Raw genomic sequence first — 18,314 nt, 5'->3', positions numbered from 1 at the left:
CCATGTAATTCCTACCTCTCTGCCATTCATCTTGAACGAGTAGAATGATGCATGCCACGTGCAACAGGGCCCTCCCCTCCCTTTGGAAAGAAGATGGATTCCCAGCCACTGCCCTCTGTCCCATTGAGTGCACTGTATATTTTTTTGATGAACTGTGAGGTCCTGATTAAATCTGATTTTTATTTCTGAGCGCAAGTTTAATGTTCGACCTGAAGAAGCACCGATTTACTCGCAGCTGATATCGTCCAACCTTTGGATCCGAAATTTTAGGATGAAAGAAAGGCCTGAAAATGCATAGGCCGACACCCAAAATTCCCAGCCGGCTTCAGTGCTTTAACTGACGGGTCCGCCTGGACCAGATCGTCCCCTCAGCAATTTCCCAAATGTGCTTCTGCAAACAAAGCAGCAACTGATTTTTAAAAAGTCGAAATCGTGACCAAAAGAAATTGTTTTTTTTTGTGTTTGGCAATTAGAAAGCTTCGCCTTTCTGGTGAAGAAGGTCAAGGATGGCAACCCTGGGTACGGAGAGTTTCAGGAGTGGCACGCCGACCCAGACACCAGAAGGTAACGTGGTGATGAACTTCAGCTTCGATGGCTACCCACTGGAAGAGGAAGAGATTCAGATCAAAGAGAGGCAGAGGCAGGGCAGTGGGATGTCCATAATCAACGAACCAGGTGATACCCGTTTTGTGTGTGTGTGTATGTACATGCGTATTTGTCGTTCATTTCCTTCCGTTTGCCCTCATCACTCCTGTAGGCACTGCCGCTTGCTGGTTCCACAGCCACTAACAGTCCTGCAGGGCCTCACACAAGAGGCCATTCTTCAGGCGTGACCCTAGACAGTAAATGTTGGGGAGGGTTTTCATCCTGAGGCAGTCTATTTCTACCTCCGTATGACCGCCCACCTACCTCCCTACCGCACCTCCACCACGGCTCAAACCCTCATCCACGCCTCAGTCACCTCAAGGCGTGATTTCCGGAGCAGGCTCCTCACTTGCCTCCCAAGCTGTACCTTGCATTTGGGGGAGTGTTAAGGCACGGGGCCAATAGGGCCCGTTCCCAGGGTCCGAGACAAATCTGGGACCCCCGGTAAAACTCGCCACAATGCAGAGAAACGACATACAACTGCTGGATCAGTTTCATTTCATCATAGTATGTTGTGATGTGATGTGCTTTATTATTAATGCAATGTGTAAACATTCTTCAGGCCCATTTCTTCATGCATTTTACTGCAACGTTTGTGTGTTAATGGACCGGGGTGCGGCGGGGCCCCAAGGATTTGTAATCCAGCTCTACTTACATAAACTCCAACTTATAGGAACAGGAGTCGGTCATTCAGCCCCTTGAGCCATTCAGTTAGATCATGGCTGATCTGTGCCTCAGTTCGATTTACCCACGTTAGCGCCATATCCCTTTATACCCGTCCCTAACAAAAATCTATCGTTCTCGGTCTTGAAAGCTCCAATTGCCATGGCATCCACAACCTTTTGGGGAGAGAGTTCTAGATTTCTATTACTCTTTGTGTGAAAATGTGCTTCCTGATTTTTGTTCCTGAATGGCCTAGCACTGATTTTAAGATTATGTCCCCTTGTTCTTGGTTCCTCTACCAGAGGAAGTAGTTTCTCCATATCTACCCTATCAAATCCTTTTAACATTTTAAACACCTCGATCAGATCACCCCTCGATCTTCTGCTCCAAAGGGAATACAAACCAAATCCATGCAACTCATTCGGAACTCTGTCACTTGTATCCTTCCCCATACGGAGTCTTACTCAACTCCGTCTCTTGGGCTTGCCAAACTCCATTGGCTCCTCATTTTCCCCCCCCCCCCCCCCAGTGCATCATCTTCTAAATCTTCATTCACATTTTCAAATCCCTCCCGGGCCCCTCTCCACCCTCTAACCCAACACTCTGCCCTTTTCAGACTCTGGTTTGCTGTCCGATCTCCTCCCCTGCTCCATCACCAATAGCAATGCTTGCAGTCTACCTGCACCCTAAAGCCCTCCATCTTAGCACCTCTCTCCCCACCTACATGAGCTTCGTCACAACCTGACTCTTTGACCACATCTCCCATAACTGCTCTCTCGCTTCCGGTGTCCTCTGATGCACCTGGGATTCTTGTTACATGAACGGAGCTGTTAAGTAAGTCCTTTGCCCTTTAAACAGATGCAAAAAGCTAGAGACAGAAATATGTCTGATAATTGACTTCATTTTTTTATTGACAAAACATTAATCTTAAACACCCATACAGAGCAGCGCACATCAACCTTGCGTCTAATCACTCACGTGTGTAGATTTGATGAGGCACCGTGAAAATGGCATCTCCAAGCCTGATCACACCACCGGGTCTTGAATGTAGCAAAAAGGTCTTTCTTTTTAACTAAGTAAAAATGTTGAATCTCTTCTTATACCATTTTCTTTATAGCCTGCTTCCTGCTGGATGCAACACTATCTGATATTCTATGACTACCCAGTTATTCGAACAGATTGCCAAACGGAGATGAGGGCCTCATGCCTTTTCACACCATACTGTTACTTCCTACCATTGCCTTCCCCGAGCCATAGCTTTATTGTAAACAACCTCTGATGCATGCTCTATAGCAGCATATTGCCTTTTATGATGCAGCAATCTCCTTCTCTTACACTATCCCCTGCTGTAGTGTAAGAGAAAGAGGAAAACACACATATAAAATAGTGCTGATAGATTGACTTTAGAAGTAAATTCCAACCTTTCTGCCCGGGTCTAATGGAATAATGCAGTGTTATTGACTGACTGCCGAGAGAGGACTCCGACACTTCGCTGTTGGAGAACCAGGGCTTATGCCCATCAAACAGATGGGTAACAAAAGGATTATTTCCTGAAAAGCCTGTGTTTTAAAAGCTTAAGTGTTTCAATCTTAATAACTCTTTAAGCTCAATATTTAGACGTGCCTATACGTACAAAGTCCTTGGACCTGAAATTCATCCTTCCCCAATATTATCAGCACCATTAAGGGGGAAAGACAGGCTTTTCGAAAACACAATTTAAACCAATTCTGTTTACATTACGGTTCTGCCTTTGTTCAAAATAAAAGTAATGTAAAAACACATCGATATTCTTGCAGGTGCTACATCAGGCTAAGCTGTACGACAGCTGAGCCCCATCCTGTATTCCAGTGCACTTAGCAGTGGAGGTCACTGCCTGTTTCTTTCCTCCTACTGAGCCCAGCTGCGGACCCAGGAAGCCCCTTAACTCAACACAGATCGGGGATCAATCCTAGGCCCTTCTGATCTGTGTGGTTGTTGTCACACACCATGGTGCATTTACCTACAAAGCCGCCAGCACATCAAGGCACAGGATGCTATTAGAGGGCATTTTCACCTTCCCACCAGATGGTAGTCATGGCGCAGCCTGGCCGAGATATTAATGAAATGCTCCTTCTGCAAAAACGTTGACACTTTATCTAAAGGGCACCCTCAGAAAGGAGCCCAGCAGCTCCACTGTGATCGTTCCATTCAGCACATTCAACCCTTCGTTTCTTGCTGAACTTTCTGAATTATTGATGTGAGTCACAGCTGTCAAGAGAGTGGCGAATCCTTTTGTCACCCATCTGTTTGATGGACATAAGCCCTGGTTCTCCAACAGCGAAGTGTCGGAGTCCTCTGTCGGCAGTCAGTCAATAACACTGCATTATTCCGTTAGACCCGGGCAGAAAGGTTGGAATCTACTTCTAAAGTCAATCTATCAGCACTATTTTATAGACGTGTAATTTTGTAATGGTTTTCCTTGATTTAAAGAAAACAGCACACGGAGGTCACTGTACAGTCTGTCCCACAGTACTTAGTGACAGATCCATTGCTCAGTGTGTTGTGTACATTCTGGGAACATAAGAACATAAAAAATAGGAGCAGGAGTCGGCCATTTGGCCCTTCGAGCCTGCTCTGCCATTCAATAAGATCATGGCTGATCTTCTATCTCATCTCCACTTTCCTGCACTATCCCCATATCCCTTGATTCCCTTAATATCCAAAAATCTATCGATCTCTGTCTTGTATATACTCAATGACTGAGCCTCCACAGCCCTCTGGGGTAGAAAAGTCCAAGGATTCACCACCCTCTGAGTGAAGAAATTTCTCCTCTCAGTCCTAAATGGCCGACCCCTTATTCTGAGACTGTGACCCCTGGTTCTAGACTCCCCAGCCAGGGGGAAACATCCTCCCTGCATCTACCCTTTCAAGTCCTATGTGCTGTTTGGACAATTTGGTGGCGGCTCCTGGGTTTTGCTGGGTCAGGAGGTATCGAGTCCGCTGATGGCCCTTGAAGGGTTGGAGCATTCTCCGTTTGTGGCACATTAGGAGACATTTGTTGGTCCAGGGTTCCCCTCTTATTTACTCGGACATTTGTCTGGGTCTTGTGTGGTGTCCACAAATGGGTAGCAGACTGCCTGGTACTCCCAGCCTCGCTGGCTGCTATAGGTCCACAGATGTTTCACCCAGATGTTTGCTGTGTGGAGGTTTGTGCTCCACTGTGGTGCTGGAGGGGGAGGGGGATGACCATCTCACAGTGATGGTGGTGCACTAGCCTGCATATCACAGAGGGGATTCACTCCCTGGTGAGTGGGTCTTAAAGCACAGGCCCAGATCTGGCGGGACTGTGACTGCAAACACCACATTTACAATATTTGCTGCAAACAGGGAATCTTCCCTCCTGGTTTACCAGGCGGAAGCATTAAGGAAAATTCCCAAAGCGCTATCGGGGATGATCGGGCACTCTCAGTGAGGAGTGGTGCTCACAGGGGAGCACGTCGCTGGATTCTGCAGGAGCACGTCCTGTAATGTTCTGCCCAGGTAGACTGAAACTCTCAAACTGTGTTCAGCGTGTATCCTGGGATGTGCTCCCGGCTAAGCTTCCTGCATAGAATGTGGAATCGGCCCTAACTAACAAAAAGAAATTCAAACTCTCCCCAGTCTGTCTTTTTAAGGCTCCGTGGGTGAATGCGCCACTTGCTGTGGGGCGGAGCCACATGGATCAGATAGGTCCCTGGTTGACACCTGGTCTAAGCTGAGTTAGTTGATGTAGCAGTGCCGGGGGGGGGCTATAGTTGGCCACGGACAGTCTACCAAACCGCTGCCGATCCAACACTTTATCTGGCTGTGAGAATGGTCCTATGTGCGTCCTCTTTTTTTGATAAGGTGGTGCCTGGACTCAACTTGGCTCTTACCCGTGATGACATGGCTGAGATTGCCCAGTCCCCGTGCATCCTCCCGCCCCAAGCACAGCTTGGAGAACAAACAGGATGTATCTGTCACCTTGAGTCAGGGTTTTTAAAGAATAGAACTTGCTTTGGAAGCCATTCACGATTGGATCTTAATTGGGTTTTTTGATGTCTTTACAATGCAGACGTTGAGTCACAGCCCAAGGACAGTTATCATGGCATCTACTTTGCGATGCTCCTGGCTGGAGTTGGATTTCTACTGCCCTACAACAGCTTCATCACAGATGTGGACTATCTACACCAAAAATATCCAGGTGCCGTTCTTGTGAGAAACTGGGAGAGGGCTGGTGCACAAGCATGTAAAGTGACCAAAGCATCTTGGCCTATGGGCAAAGTCTCTGCCTCGTGCAACGCCAAGTTATCTAGATCAGGAAGGCACCTGGTTGGATCGCCAGTCTGTGCTCTTAGTTGATCTTGGCCAGGGTACTTCAATTGGCCTCAGCCCCACGGAGGGAAAAATCCGCTAGGATTCCTGTTACTGACCTCCGTCCAGTGACCCTGGCTGGAAAATGCGGCTGTGTGGACTTCAGCTGGTGGGGCTGGGCTCTGATGCCAGCTCGAACCATAGTGCCGCTGACACAAAAAGCACAATTAGGGGGCAAAATTCAAAATCTGCTGCCGTCCCACAGGAACAGAGAAATAGAATATAAGAAAGGGTGAGGGCTGTTAAACCACTCCAATTCAGCTTAAAACAATTATGGGATTAGTTTTAATAAAAGATGCTCACCGCTGTGTCAGTGAATTGACGTTTTGCTTTTCATGATGAAAGAACAGGCGGGAGATTTCCTGCCTCTGTGAAGCCACCAGAAGCGTGTGTCAGGGAATCGCGCGCCCCAGCCCGTGGTTTTCCATACTTTCATTTTAATTTCCTGATGTACGTTCCTGCCGTGTGCGATTCCACAATCGGAAAGTCTTGTGTTTACAGCATTGGCAAATTAATCAGCTTGGCATTGTATTCGGTGCTATGAAACTTTCAAATGCAAACTCTGTTTTTATACTCAACACCTTAATCGCTTTTCCTCTCTCCATCCTTTCCTCCTCTCTCCTTGTATCTTTCTCTCTCACACATTTTTCTGTCTTTCTCTCGCACTTTGTATTTTTCTCTTTCTTTCCCCCTCTCTTTCCCACTCACCGCTCTGCCTTCCTCCTCCTGGCCAATATTTCTCCCTCAACCAACATAACAAAAAACAGATTATCTGGTCATTATCACGTTGCTGTTTGTGGGAGCTTGCTGTGCGCAAATTGGCTGCCGCATTTCCCACATTACAACAGTGACTACACTTCAAAAAGTACTTCATTGGCTGTAAAGCGCCTTGAGACGCCCGGTGGTCATGAAAGGCGCTATATAAATGCAAGTCTTTCTTTCTTTCTTTCCTTTCTACCTTTTCCATTTCTCTTTCCTTTGCCATCTCCGCCCCCACCTTATAGAAGTATCAACCTCTGGAAGAAGAATGATCAAGTATAAAATGGATCTCAGTCGTTCTCAGATTTCATGCTGCAGTGACAACACGAGAGAAACGTTGTACCGTCTGCCTTGTGATTGTTTGTTTTTGATTTGTCGGGCAGCTGCAGATGAAAGGATTTACAGCTGCTGTATTTTTGTTCTCGTGCAGGGACATCCATTGTGTTTGACATGAGTCTCACGTACATCCTCGTTGCTTTGGCGGCTGTGATATTAAACAATGCATTGGTGGAGCTCCTCAGCTTGCACACCCGCATCACTGTTGGTAAGTGCAGAAGGTCCAACGGGACGTTGCGGCTAAAAAAAAACATAGTGCCACTGAGCACGATGCTTGCTAGATGTTAAGCTGCTTCCAATATCTCACATCGGAGTGCACTCAATTATGAGGTGCATTGAGCGGTAGACTGGGACAATGTATTGAGTATTGTGTGCAGTTTTGGTCGCCTTATCTGAGGAAGGATGTTCTTGCCATGGAGGAAGTTCAGTGAAGATTCACCAGGCTGATACCTGGGATGGCAGGAATGACGTATGAGGAGAGATTGGGTCGATTGGGCTTATACTCACTGGAGCATAGAAGAATGAGAGGGGATCTCATTGAAACTTATAAAATTCTAACAGGACTAGACAGACTAGATGCAGGAAGGATGTTCCCGATGGCTGGGGAGTCCAGAACCAGGGGTCACAGTCTAAAGATAAGGGGTAAGCCATTTAGGACAGAAATGAGGAGGAATTTCTTCACCCAGAGAGTGGTGAACCTGTGGAATTCTCTGCCACACAGAAGGCAGTTGAGGCCAATTCATTAAATATATTCAAGAAGGAGTTAGATATATTTCTTAAGGCTAAGGGGTTCAAGGGATATGGGGAGAAAGCAGGGACAGGGGACTGAGTTTGGATGATCAGCCATGATCTCATTAAATGGCGGAGCAGGCTCGAGGGGCCGAATGGCCTACTCCTGCTCCTATCTTCTCTGTTTCTATGAGGAAGTTGCTGTTAAATGGTCAGTCGGTCCGCTTTATTGTTACTAACTTTGACTAAGCAGGGCGAGTAAAGGTGTTGAGTAGATTGGAGGGCTCGGATGCAGATGGGTGCAAACTTTCCCTCACGTATGAACCATGACACAACATATGTTTTTCTCTGTGATAGGATGGAAGGCAGGAGAGATTAAGAGACAAAAGGGATGATGGTGCAAGGCAAAAGGAGATGGTAATGGGACAAGTTAAGAAACAAAAGATGAGTCTAGATGAAGTGTAAATGGCGATGGCAGAATGATCGACAGCTGCCATGTGAAACAATAGGGGCAGAGGTTATGGTCTGAAATTGTTGAACTCAATGTTGAGTCCAGAAGACTGCAAAGTGCCTAATCGAAAGATGAGGTGCTGCTCCTCGAGCTTACGTTGAGCTTCTGACGAAAGGTCATCGACCTGAATCGTTAACTCTGTTTCTCGTTCCACAGAAGCTGCCTGACCTGCTGAGCATTTCCAGCATTTTACTGTTTTTATTTCAGATTCGCAACACCCGCAGTATTTTTCTTTTGTATATGTTTTTCTCTCTCCACACAAGAATTCCCTGATGCCCCCTCACTCAGAATCCTAGACAACAGGGTCCCGAATTTCCTTGGGGCCATTGGTGTTGCGTGTGCGGGGGGTGTGGTAACGCAATACAACAGTGCAAACTCTTCCAGAGTATTAAGAACTTAAATTAGGATATTCATCTATTTATATGTAAAATATATGTTATTGTATCATAAAAGTCTTAGTGGAACACATCACACTTGCACAAAACAATGTTGTCACGCTCTTTCTGATTGGCTGAAATTTCCCAGGAGCCAATCGAGAAACAAACGAGCACTACTACCGCTTTACTACCGCTGATCATTCTCAGTTTCTATGTATAATGTGTTATGTCCGCGTGTAATTGAGACACGGACTGCAGGAGTTGGTTATAACAGGTCTTTACTGAATGGAGACAAACGGGAAACTAACTATGCAAAGTTACTACACAGGCTTATATACAGGGGTGGTCACTACTGGTACTGCAGTATACAGGGGCTGCAGAATATAGTTCCTTCTGCAAAGTACATACACTACAATTCCTCCCCTTTTAGCTAAACAGTACATAACATTCGATTAATAATTGAATAACATATTTACAATTACAGTTGTCATACACATTAGCTGAAGTTAAGCAATTATAAGTTCAGTCTTTGAGGAGGCTTCCTGATTCTGTCTGGATAACGCCTCTTTGGAGTATCAGGTTCTTCTGGCAGAGTTGATTCGGAATCAACGTCGTTGTTTGGTTCGTCTGCTTCCAATATTCCCGATTCTGAGGTAGATGCAATTGGTACTTCGGTTTCATCACCAGGTGTATCGGATCGTGGTGTGGAATTGACGTTTTCCAGTGACTCTAGAATCTGGTCAGCATGGCGTCTTACAATGCTCTCTCCAATGTCCACGGTATACATTAGAGGTCCTTGCCGTGTGCAGATCGTTCATGGCTGCCATTTCTCTGTGCGGTAGTCCCGGGCCAAAACTGGTTGACCTATCTTAAAACTCCTGGTCGGCCTTTCATTCATATTCTGAAACTGCCTGTTCTCCACATCTCTTCTGATGTTTGGCTTGACCAAATCCAAGCGGCATCGTAGTCTTCGATTGAAGAACATCATGGCTGGAGTTTGGTTGGTAACCGCATGTGTCACATTCCGGTAGGCAAACAAGAAGTTATCCATCTTGTGTTGTAGGGGTATATCTTCATTACACATTGCCTTGATAGCCTTCTTGAATGTTTGAACGAACCTCTCAGCCAATCCATTGGTGGCTGGATGATATGGGGCGGATGTGTAATGCTTAACACCATTGTTCTTTAAGAACCTCCGGAACTCTTCAGACACAAACTGTGGTCCATTGTCGGAGCAAATCTGTTCAGGCAGCCCATTTCTGGCGAATATTGTTCGTAAGACTGTGATAGTTTTTTCTGTGGTGGTTGAGGACATTTTTATTACCTCTGGCCACTTTGAATGTGCATCCACCGCAATTAAAAACATCGAGTCCATAAATGGACCAGCAAAATCAATGTGCACCCTTTGCCATGGAGATGAGGGCCACTCCCATGGATGTAGAGGGGCTTGTGGTGGGGCGTTTTGGACCTTCTGGCATCCTGTACAGCTCTTGGTCATCTCTTCGATTTCTCTATCGATTCCCGGCCACCACACAAACGCTCTGGCTAAGTTCTTCATTTTTACCCCTCCCAGATGACCCTCATGAAGCTCATTGAACACTCTATCCTTCAATTTGGGTGGAATTACTACTCTGGATCCACACATCAAGGTTCCTCTGCACACTGACAGCTGTTCTCTTCTCGGTGAGAATGCTGGCAACAGTGGTTCACCATGTGCTGGCCATCCCTTCACCGTTAAATCATAGACCCAGGAGAGTGTCGGGTCATTTCGTGTTTCCTTTTCTATGTTTGCATTCGTCACAGGTAGATATTCGACTATGGTCGAGTGGAATATCTCCACTGGATCCACTGCAGGTGCTTCTTCCACCGTCGGCAACGGTAGGCGCGACAATCCATCAGCATTCCCATGCTGTTTAGTTCCTTTGTACTCGATGTCATATTGGTGTGCCCCTAGGAAAAGGGACCACCTCTGTAGCCGTTGTGCTGTCATTATCGGGACGCCCTTCTGAGGGTTGAAAATGGAGACAAGAGGTTGATGATCAGTTAGTAGAGTAAATTTCTGACCGTGCAGGTAGTGATTGATCTTCTTCACCCCCCACACCAGGCTGAGGGCCTCTCTGTCAATCTGGGTGTAGTTACGCTCGGCTGAAGTTAACGAGCGTGACGCAAAAGCTATCGTCCTCTCTGAACCATCAAGGAATTTATGTGACAGTACCGCTCCAATGCCAGAGGGAGACGCATCACACGCTAGTCTTATCGGTAGTGATGGGTTGTAGTGAGCCAATACTTCTCTTGAAGTGATTAGGTCTTTACTCTTCTGAAAGGCCCGCTTACATTCATCGCTCCATTTCCATGTTACTCCAGTTTGTAGTAGGGCATTGAGTGGGTGCAGAATTGTGGACAAATTCGGCAAAAACTTATGGTAGTAATTCACCAATCCGAGGAATGACCTCAGTTGCGACACATTTTCAGGCGCTGGAGCCTTAACTACCGCTTCAATTTTGTCAGGGAACTTATGTAACCCCTCTTCATCAATCACGTGGCCACAATACAATATCTGTTTCTTAAAAAACTCGCACTTGGGGCGATTGGCTCGTAGCCCATGTTCTCTTAGTCTAGTGAGCACCTGCTCTAGGTTGGCAAGGTGTTCACTGTCATCTTCACCTGTAAGAAATCACACAACACCAGGTTATAGTCCAACAGCTTTATTTGAAATCACAAGCTTTCGGAGCGCTGCTCCTTCTTCAGGTGAAGTGGAGAAATGCATAAAGACACAGCTTATATAGTCAGAGAATCATGTCAGATGTTTACAGGTAACCTTTCCAACTGCCATTTATCACACCTCGGCAGAGAGATAATCACAGCAGTCAAAGGTGTGAATGGTGTCCAAACAGGTCAGTCAGGGAAACATTACATCAAAGAACAATGAGGTGGGGTCACAAGGGGTCAAATATTGCAGATGCTGGGGTCTGTATGAAAAACAAAAAACATTTTTTTTGGCTGGAAATCACAGCAGGTCCAGCCGCATCTGTGTAGAGAGAACAAGCTGATGTCGACTCGAGTCTGGATGACCCTGCATCAGGTGGGGTTACATGTAGCGTGACATGAACCCAAGATCTCGGTTAAGGCCGTCCTCATGGGTGCGGAACTTGGCTATCAGTTTCTGCTCGAAAACTGATAGCCGAATCAGCAGAAACTGATAGCCAAGTTCCGCACCCATGAGGACGGCCTTAACCGAGATCTTGGGTTCATGTCACGCTACATGTAACCCCACCTGATGCAGGGTCATCCAGACTCGAGTCGACATCAGCTTGTTCTCTCTACACAGATGCGGCTGGACCTGCTGTGATTTCCAGCCAAAAAAAATGTTTTTTGTTTTTCATACAGACCCCAGCATCTGCAATATTTGACCCCTTGTGACCCCACCTCATTGTTCTTTGATGTAATGTTTCCCTGACTGACCTGTTTGGACACCATTCACACCTTTGACTGCTGTGATTATCTCTCTGCCGAGGTGTGATAAATGGCAGTTGGAAAGGTTACCTGTAAACATCTGACATGATTCTCTGACTATATAAGCTGTGTCTTTATGCATTTCTCCACTTCACCTGAAGAAGGAGCAGCGCTCCGAAAGCTTGTGATTTCAAATAAAGCTGTTGGACTATAACCTGGTGTTGTGTGATTTCTTACATTTGTCCACCCCAGTCCAACTCCGGCATCTCCACCCCATCTTCACCTGTCACTAGGATGTCGTCCAAGTAACACTGAGCCCCCGGAATCCCTTGCAGGACTTGTTCCATCGCTCTTTGCCATATCGCCGGAGCTGATGCTACTCCGAATACCAGTCGATTATACTGGTAAAGACCTTTGTGAGTGTTTATTGTGAGATACTTCCTAGAGGGTTCTTCAACCTCCATCTGCAAATATGCTTGTGCTAGGTCAATTTTTGTAAAACGCTTCCCTCCAGATAGTGAGGCGAAAATATCTTCTATCCTCGGGAGTGGATATTGTACTGTGTGAAGGACTGGGTTCACCGTCACCTTGAAGTCCCCACAGATGCGAACCTTCCTTGGCTCCTCAGACTTATTGTTTAACGTTTTCTTCATGACAGGAATGATGGGTGTCGCCCACTCGCTCCAGTCTACCTTAGATAACACGCCTGCATTCTCCAGATTCTCCAGCACTGCCTCGACGGCTGGGCGAATTGCATATGGTACCGGTCTTGCTTTGAAAAACTTGGGAATTACATTCTCTTCTATTTTTATCGAGGCGGTTACGCCTTTAAGAGTTCCCAGTTCTTGTTGAAATACCTCTTTGGCGTTAGCTAAGATGTTTGACAATCGTCCAGGTGTGCTGTCGTCATCTTTTTTACCAGCCACCGTCAGTGCCTGAATGGAGTGCCAGTCTAAACTTATCTTTCTGATCCATTCACGTCCCAATAATGGTGGTCCAGCATCTTGCAGTATGTACAGATACAATTTCTGTATTTCCTTGCCGTTGTATTCGACAGGCACCCTTATTTTCCCTCTGGGGTATACTTTTTGCCCCGTATACGTCTTCAAGACAATGGATGTCTCTTTCAAGGGTATGTGAGAATAGCTGCTCGTAGTCTCGTCGATTCATGACGGTCAGGGCTGATCCTGTATCCAATTCCATTTTGACTTGGGACCCTGCTATCGTGAGGGTGACCCAAATAGTTCAGTGATCCTCTTTTGCGATTACGTTGTGAAGTTTGAGACAGCTTAGTCTCTTGTTCCCAGATTCACTATCGCTCATCTGGCCTTCGGAACTACTGTCCGTCATCTTTTGTACTTTCCTGTACTGTTCATTAGTAGCCTTTTTGTTGTCGTTAGTCTTCTTTCCAGATCTGCAAATTCGTGCAATGTGTCCCATCTTTCCGCATTGCCTGCATATTTTGTCCTTGGACCAGCAGTCCTTCTGGTCATGGTTTGTTCTGCCGCAGCGATAACATTTTTCAAATCCCGTGTCATTTCGTGGGTGCCGTATTCCTGTGTCTTTTGCTGCATTTCCGCAGCTCCCCTTGCTGCTGCTTCATACAATACTGCCACACTGAAAGCCTTATCTAGCGTCAGCTCTTTCTCTGAGAGTAACCTCTTCTGGGTTCCTTCACTCAGGAGTCCACAGACAAATTTGTCCCGTAGAGTATCTGTCAGTCCTGCTCCGAACTGGCAGTGCTTTGATAGCTTGCGTAGTTCCGTAAGGTAATCAGCATTGCTCTCATCTTTATGCTGACTTCTCCTGTGGAATTTAAATCTTTCTGCTATCAGCAGCGGTGTAGGATTTAGGTGTTCCTGTAGGATATGAACAATTTCGTTAAAACTCTTCGCCATCGGTTTGGCTGGAGTAATCAGGTTCCGCAATAGGCCGTACGTTCTTGTGCCCATTAAGTTTAGTAGTACCGATGCCTTTTTCTCATCGGCTACTTCGTTTGCCTCGCAATATACTTCGACTCTTTCCACATACGTGGTCCAATCTTCTATTGCATTATCGAAGGCAGTGATACTGCCAGTCTTCGGCATCTTGGAAATCTAAGATGGCGCCTCCCGCGCTTTGCCTTCTTCCCCAATTTAACAAAATGGCGCCTCCCACGCTTTCCGTCTTCTCCGCTGCTGCTGGCGCTGTCGCTGGCGTTTTATGCCTTGATGGCGATGCCCTATGGTCTTCGCGCACTTCCCCCCCACGCTGCTGCTAACGCCACTCTCCGCGGTTCCCGTGGCAAACTGCAGCTCCTCGCGGCTTTCTGCGCTTCTAATTTCTTTATTTTCCCGTCGTCGGAGCAACCCTACGGGACACTTTCCTCCCTCTTCTCGGGTCTGTACGCTGCCCGGCTTCGTAGCACCGGCCGCGCCCTGTGTGCTCCACCCTCTCTCTCCCTTTCCTCTTCCCGACAACGCTGCTCGGCCCCGTAGAAAAGCCACCTGATCGAGCTCTAGCCCGCCGCAGCCCAGGAAGGATCAGTGTACTACCTGCCACCAGCCCGATTAGCTGGAACACCATCAACAGGATAACCAAGCCCCGCTCTCGACAGCCTCTCCTGCAAATCTTCAACTCTGATGAATCAGAGGCGGTTGCCCACGGTCGACGCCCGTTTCTTCTGTTTGTTTTTTTTTCTTTCTTCCTTCTGGCCTCGACCTCTGACAACTTCGCTTCAGGGATGGATCCCCATGAGGTGGTACAGATTGTAGGTAAGTTCGAATCTGCTCATCGCCAGTGTTATGTCCGTGTGTAATTGAGACACGGACTGCAGGAGTTGGTTATAACAGGTCTTTACTGAGTGGAGACAAATGGGAAACTAACTATGCAAAGTTACTACACAGGCTTATATACAGGGGTGGTCACTACTGGTACTGCAGTATACAGGGGCTGCAGAATATAGTTCCTTCTGCAAAGTACATACACTACATAATATAGGCTGAACTAACACGGTATCCAGTGACTCAATGGGCCAGAAATTAGGATCGGGTGGTTGCCGCGCGTGCAAGCCCCCGATGTGCACTCACCCGGCGTGCCGACATCTGAAGCCTGGGCCTGCTTGGAATTCCTGTCACTGGCTCGGTTCAGATGTCGGCGCGATGTGCTTGCCTGATCCAGCGGCGTAGTTAGTGCGATGTGCCGGCTGGGATCAGGTGAGCACTGTGCAGCCAATCAGGGGCGGGGAAACTTCATTCATGAGTTTGATAGTAAGAACTATCAAACTCATGAAAAGTACGGGCGCCCAAAAGACTAGTTTAACTTTAAATAAAAATTTTAAAAACATCCCAATAATTAAATAAACTATAAATAACTTTTTAAAACTATTTTAAACAATTAATAAAATTTTTGAAAAAAATAATTTTTTAAGAAATCGGGTCTAAAAATAAACTTACCTTACTGTAAAGTCCTTAAAAACAATGAAGCTGTGGAAAAAATGTAATAATTTTAAATAATAGACCACTTACCTTCAAGAATCCAGTCCTTACGCCTCCTTTTTATATGTGTAAAAAGTTCAGGCCCTTGCACACGGGCAAACCTGTCAAAAAGAAGGAAGTTCAACGCGTGCGCGCAGAGTCCTGCGCGCACACGTTGGACCTCTGAAACCCTTGGAGGAAATGCCGGTTTCCCGCGCATGCGCTGTGCATGCTGAAATCCGGCACTTCCAACGGGCCCACGCATGAGTACCCCGTCCGTACTCACGCGTTGGGACCGGAATTACTGGCCCATTGACTTCACAAGGTACTATGGCAGGGGTGGGGTGGTGGGGGCGGGGGAGCTGTGTACGTTTGCAGCCAGAATAAGAAAGGACAACAACAACTTGTATTTATATAGCGCCTTTAATGTAGTAAAACGTCCCAAGGCGCTGCACAGGAGTATTTTAAGACAAAAAGTTTGACCCCGATCCACATAAGGATAAATTAGGGCAGGTGACCAAAAGCTTGGTTAAAGAGGTAGGTTTTAAGGAGCGTCTTAAAGGAGGAAAGAGAGGTAGCGAGGCAGACAGGTTTAGTCAGGGAATTCCAGAGCTTAGGGCCTAGGCAACAGAAGGCACGGCCACCAAAGGTTGAGCGATTATAATCAGGGATGCTCAAGAGGGCAGAATTAGAGGAGCGCAGATATCTCGGGGGGGTTGTGGGGCTGAAGGAGTTTACAGAGAGAGGGTGGGCGAGGCCATGGAGGGATTTGAAAACAAGGATGAGAATTTTGAAATCGAGGCGCTGCTTAACCGGGAGCCAATGTAGGTCAGCGAGCACAGGGGGTGATGGACGAATGGGACTTGGTGCGAGTTAGGACACGGGCAGCCGAGTTTTGGATGACCTCAAGTTTACGTAGGGTGGAATGTGGGAGGCCAGCCAGGAGTGCGTTGGAATAGTCAAGTCTAGAGGTAACAAAGGCATGGATGAGGGTTTCAGCAGCAGAAGAGCTGAGGCAAGGGCAGAGATGGGCGATTTTATGGAGGTGGAAGTACATAAAAACATAAAAATTAGGAGCAGGAGTAGGCCATTCGGCCCCTCGAGCCTGCTCCGCCATTCAATGAGATCATGGCTGATCTTCTGCCTCAATTCCATTCACCGGCCCTATCGCCATATCCCTTGATGCCTTTACTAGTCAGAAATCTATCGACTTCTGTTTTGAATATACCCAATGACTGAACCTCCACAGCCCTCTGGGGTAGAGAATTCCAAAGATTCACCACCCTCTGTGTGAAGAAATTTCTTCTCATCTCAGTCCTGAATAGCCTACCCTTTATCCTGAAGCTTGGCCCCTGGTTCTAGACTCCCCAGCCAAGGGAAAAATTCTCCCAGCATCCACCATATCAAGCCCTGTAATAATTTTATATGCTTCAACGAGATCTCCTCTCATTCTTCTGAATTCAAGAGAATACAGGCCTAGTTTACTCAATCTCTTCTCATACGACAGTCCCGCCTTCCCAAGAATCAATCTCGGGAACCTTCGTTGCACTCCTTCTATGGCAAGTATATCCTTCCTTAGGTATGGAGACCAAAATTGTACACAGTACTCCAGGTGTGGTCTCACCAAGGCCCTATATAATTGGAGTAAGACTTCTTTACTCCTGTACTCAAATCCTCTTGTAATGAAGGCCAGCTACCATTTGCCTTCCTAATGACTTGCTGCACCTGCACATTCACTTTCAGTGACTCATGTACAAGGACACCCAGGTCCCTTTGAGCATCTGCATTCCCCAATCTTTCAGCATTTAGGAAATACTCTGCCTTTCTGTTTTTTCTACCAAAGTGGATAACTTCACATTTAACCACATTATATTCCATCTGCCATGTTCTCGCCCACTCACTGAGCCTGTCGAGATCCCCTTGAAGCCTCTTCACATCCTCTTCCCAACTGACACTGCCACCTAGCTTTGTATCATCAGCAAATTTGGAAATGTTACATTTAGTCCCTTCATCCAAATCATTGATATAGATTGTGAATAGCTGGCACCCAAGCAGTACCCCACTAGTCACAGCCTACCATCCTGAAAAAGACCCGTTTATCCCTACTCCTTGTTTTCTGTCTGTTAACCAATTCTCAATCCATGCTAGTATATTACCCCCAATTCCATGTGCCCTAATTTTCTTTCACCAACCTCTTGTGTGGGACCTTATCAAAGGCCTTCTGAAAATCCAGCTACACCACATCTACCGGTTCTCCTTTGTCTACTCCACTAGTTACATCCTGAAAGAACTCCAATAGATTTGTCAAACAGGATTTCCCTTTCATAAATCCATGTTGACTCTGCCCAAACTTACTATTAGTTTCTAAGTGCCCAGTTATTGCATCCTTTATAATAGATTCCAGCATTTTCCCAACTACTGATGTGAGGCTAACAGGTCTGTAATTCCCCGTTTTCTCTCTTCCCTCCTCAGGCGGTCTTTGTTATGCTGCGGATATGTGGCCAGAAGCTCATTTCCGGGTCAAATCTGACAGCAATGTTGCGAACAGTGTGGTTCAGCCTCAGACAGATGTTAGGGAGAGAGATGGAGTCAGTAGCTAGGGAACGGAGTTTGTGGCGGGAACTGAAAACAATGGCTTCGGTCTTCCCAGTATTTAATTGGAGAAAATTTTTGCTCATCCAGTACCGGTTGTCGGACAAGCAGTGTGTCAATTTAGAGACCGTGGAGGGGTTGAGAGAAGAGGTAGTGAGGTAGAGCTGGATGTCATCAGCGTACATGTGGAAACTGACGCTGTGTTTTCGGATGATGTCGCCAAGGGGCAACATGTAGATGAGAAATAGGAGGGGGCCAAGGATAGATCCTTGGGGGACACCAGAGGTAACGATGCGGGAGCGGGAAGAGAAGCCGTTGCAGGTGATTCTCAGGTTACGATTAGATAGATAAGAATGGAACCAGGCGAGTGCAGTCCCACCCAGCTGGGCGACGGTGGAGAGGCGTTGGAGGAGGATGGAGTGG

The 18,314-nt window shown here is 46.8% G+C and overlaps 1 protein-coding gene across 3 annotated transcripts in view; it reads left to right on the top strand.

Moving 5' to 3' along the window:
* Positions 1–18,314, top strand: part of slc29a4a (solute carrier family 29 member 4a) — a 204,357-nt gene that overhangs the window by 135,141 nt on the left and 50,902 nt on the right. For all 3 annotated transcript variants that reach the window (XM_086000349.1, XM_086000350.1, XM_086000348.1), the window contains exons 2-4: positions 474–675; positions 5,381–5,509; positions 6,869–6,982. In XM_086000349.1, the coding sequence (XP_085856475.1) occupies positions 507–675; positions 5,381–5,509; positions 6,869–6,982 (412 nt within the window). In that variant the 5' untranslated portion in view covers positions 474–506. The remainder of the gene's footprint in view (positions 1–473; positions 676–5,380; positions 5,510–6,868; positions 6,983–18,314) is intronic.

Source organism: Somniosus microcephalus, chromosome 11, assembly GCF_052327205.1.
Source record: "Somniosus microcephalus isolate GS21.2 chromosome 11, FLI_Smic_1.0, whole genome shotgun sequence".
Lineage (NCBI taxonomy): Eukaryota > Metazoa > Chordata > Chondrichthyes > Squaliformes > Somniosidae > Somniosus > Somniosus microcephalus.
The sequence above is the reverse complement of the archived record's forward strand: the minus strand, read 5'-3'. Positions and strand labels throughout refer to the sequence as shown.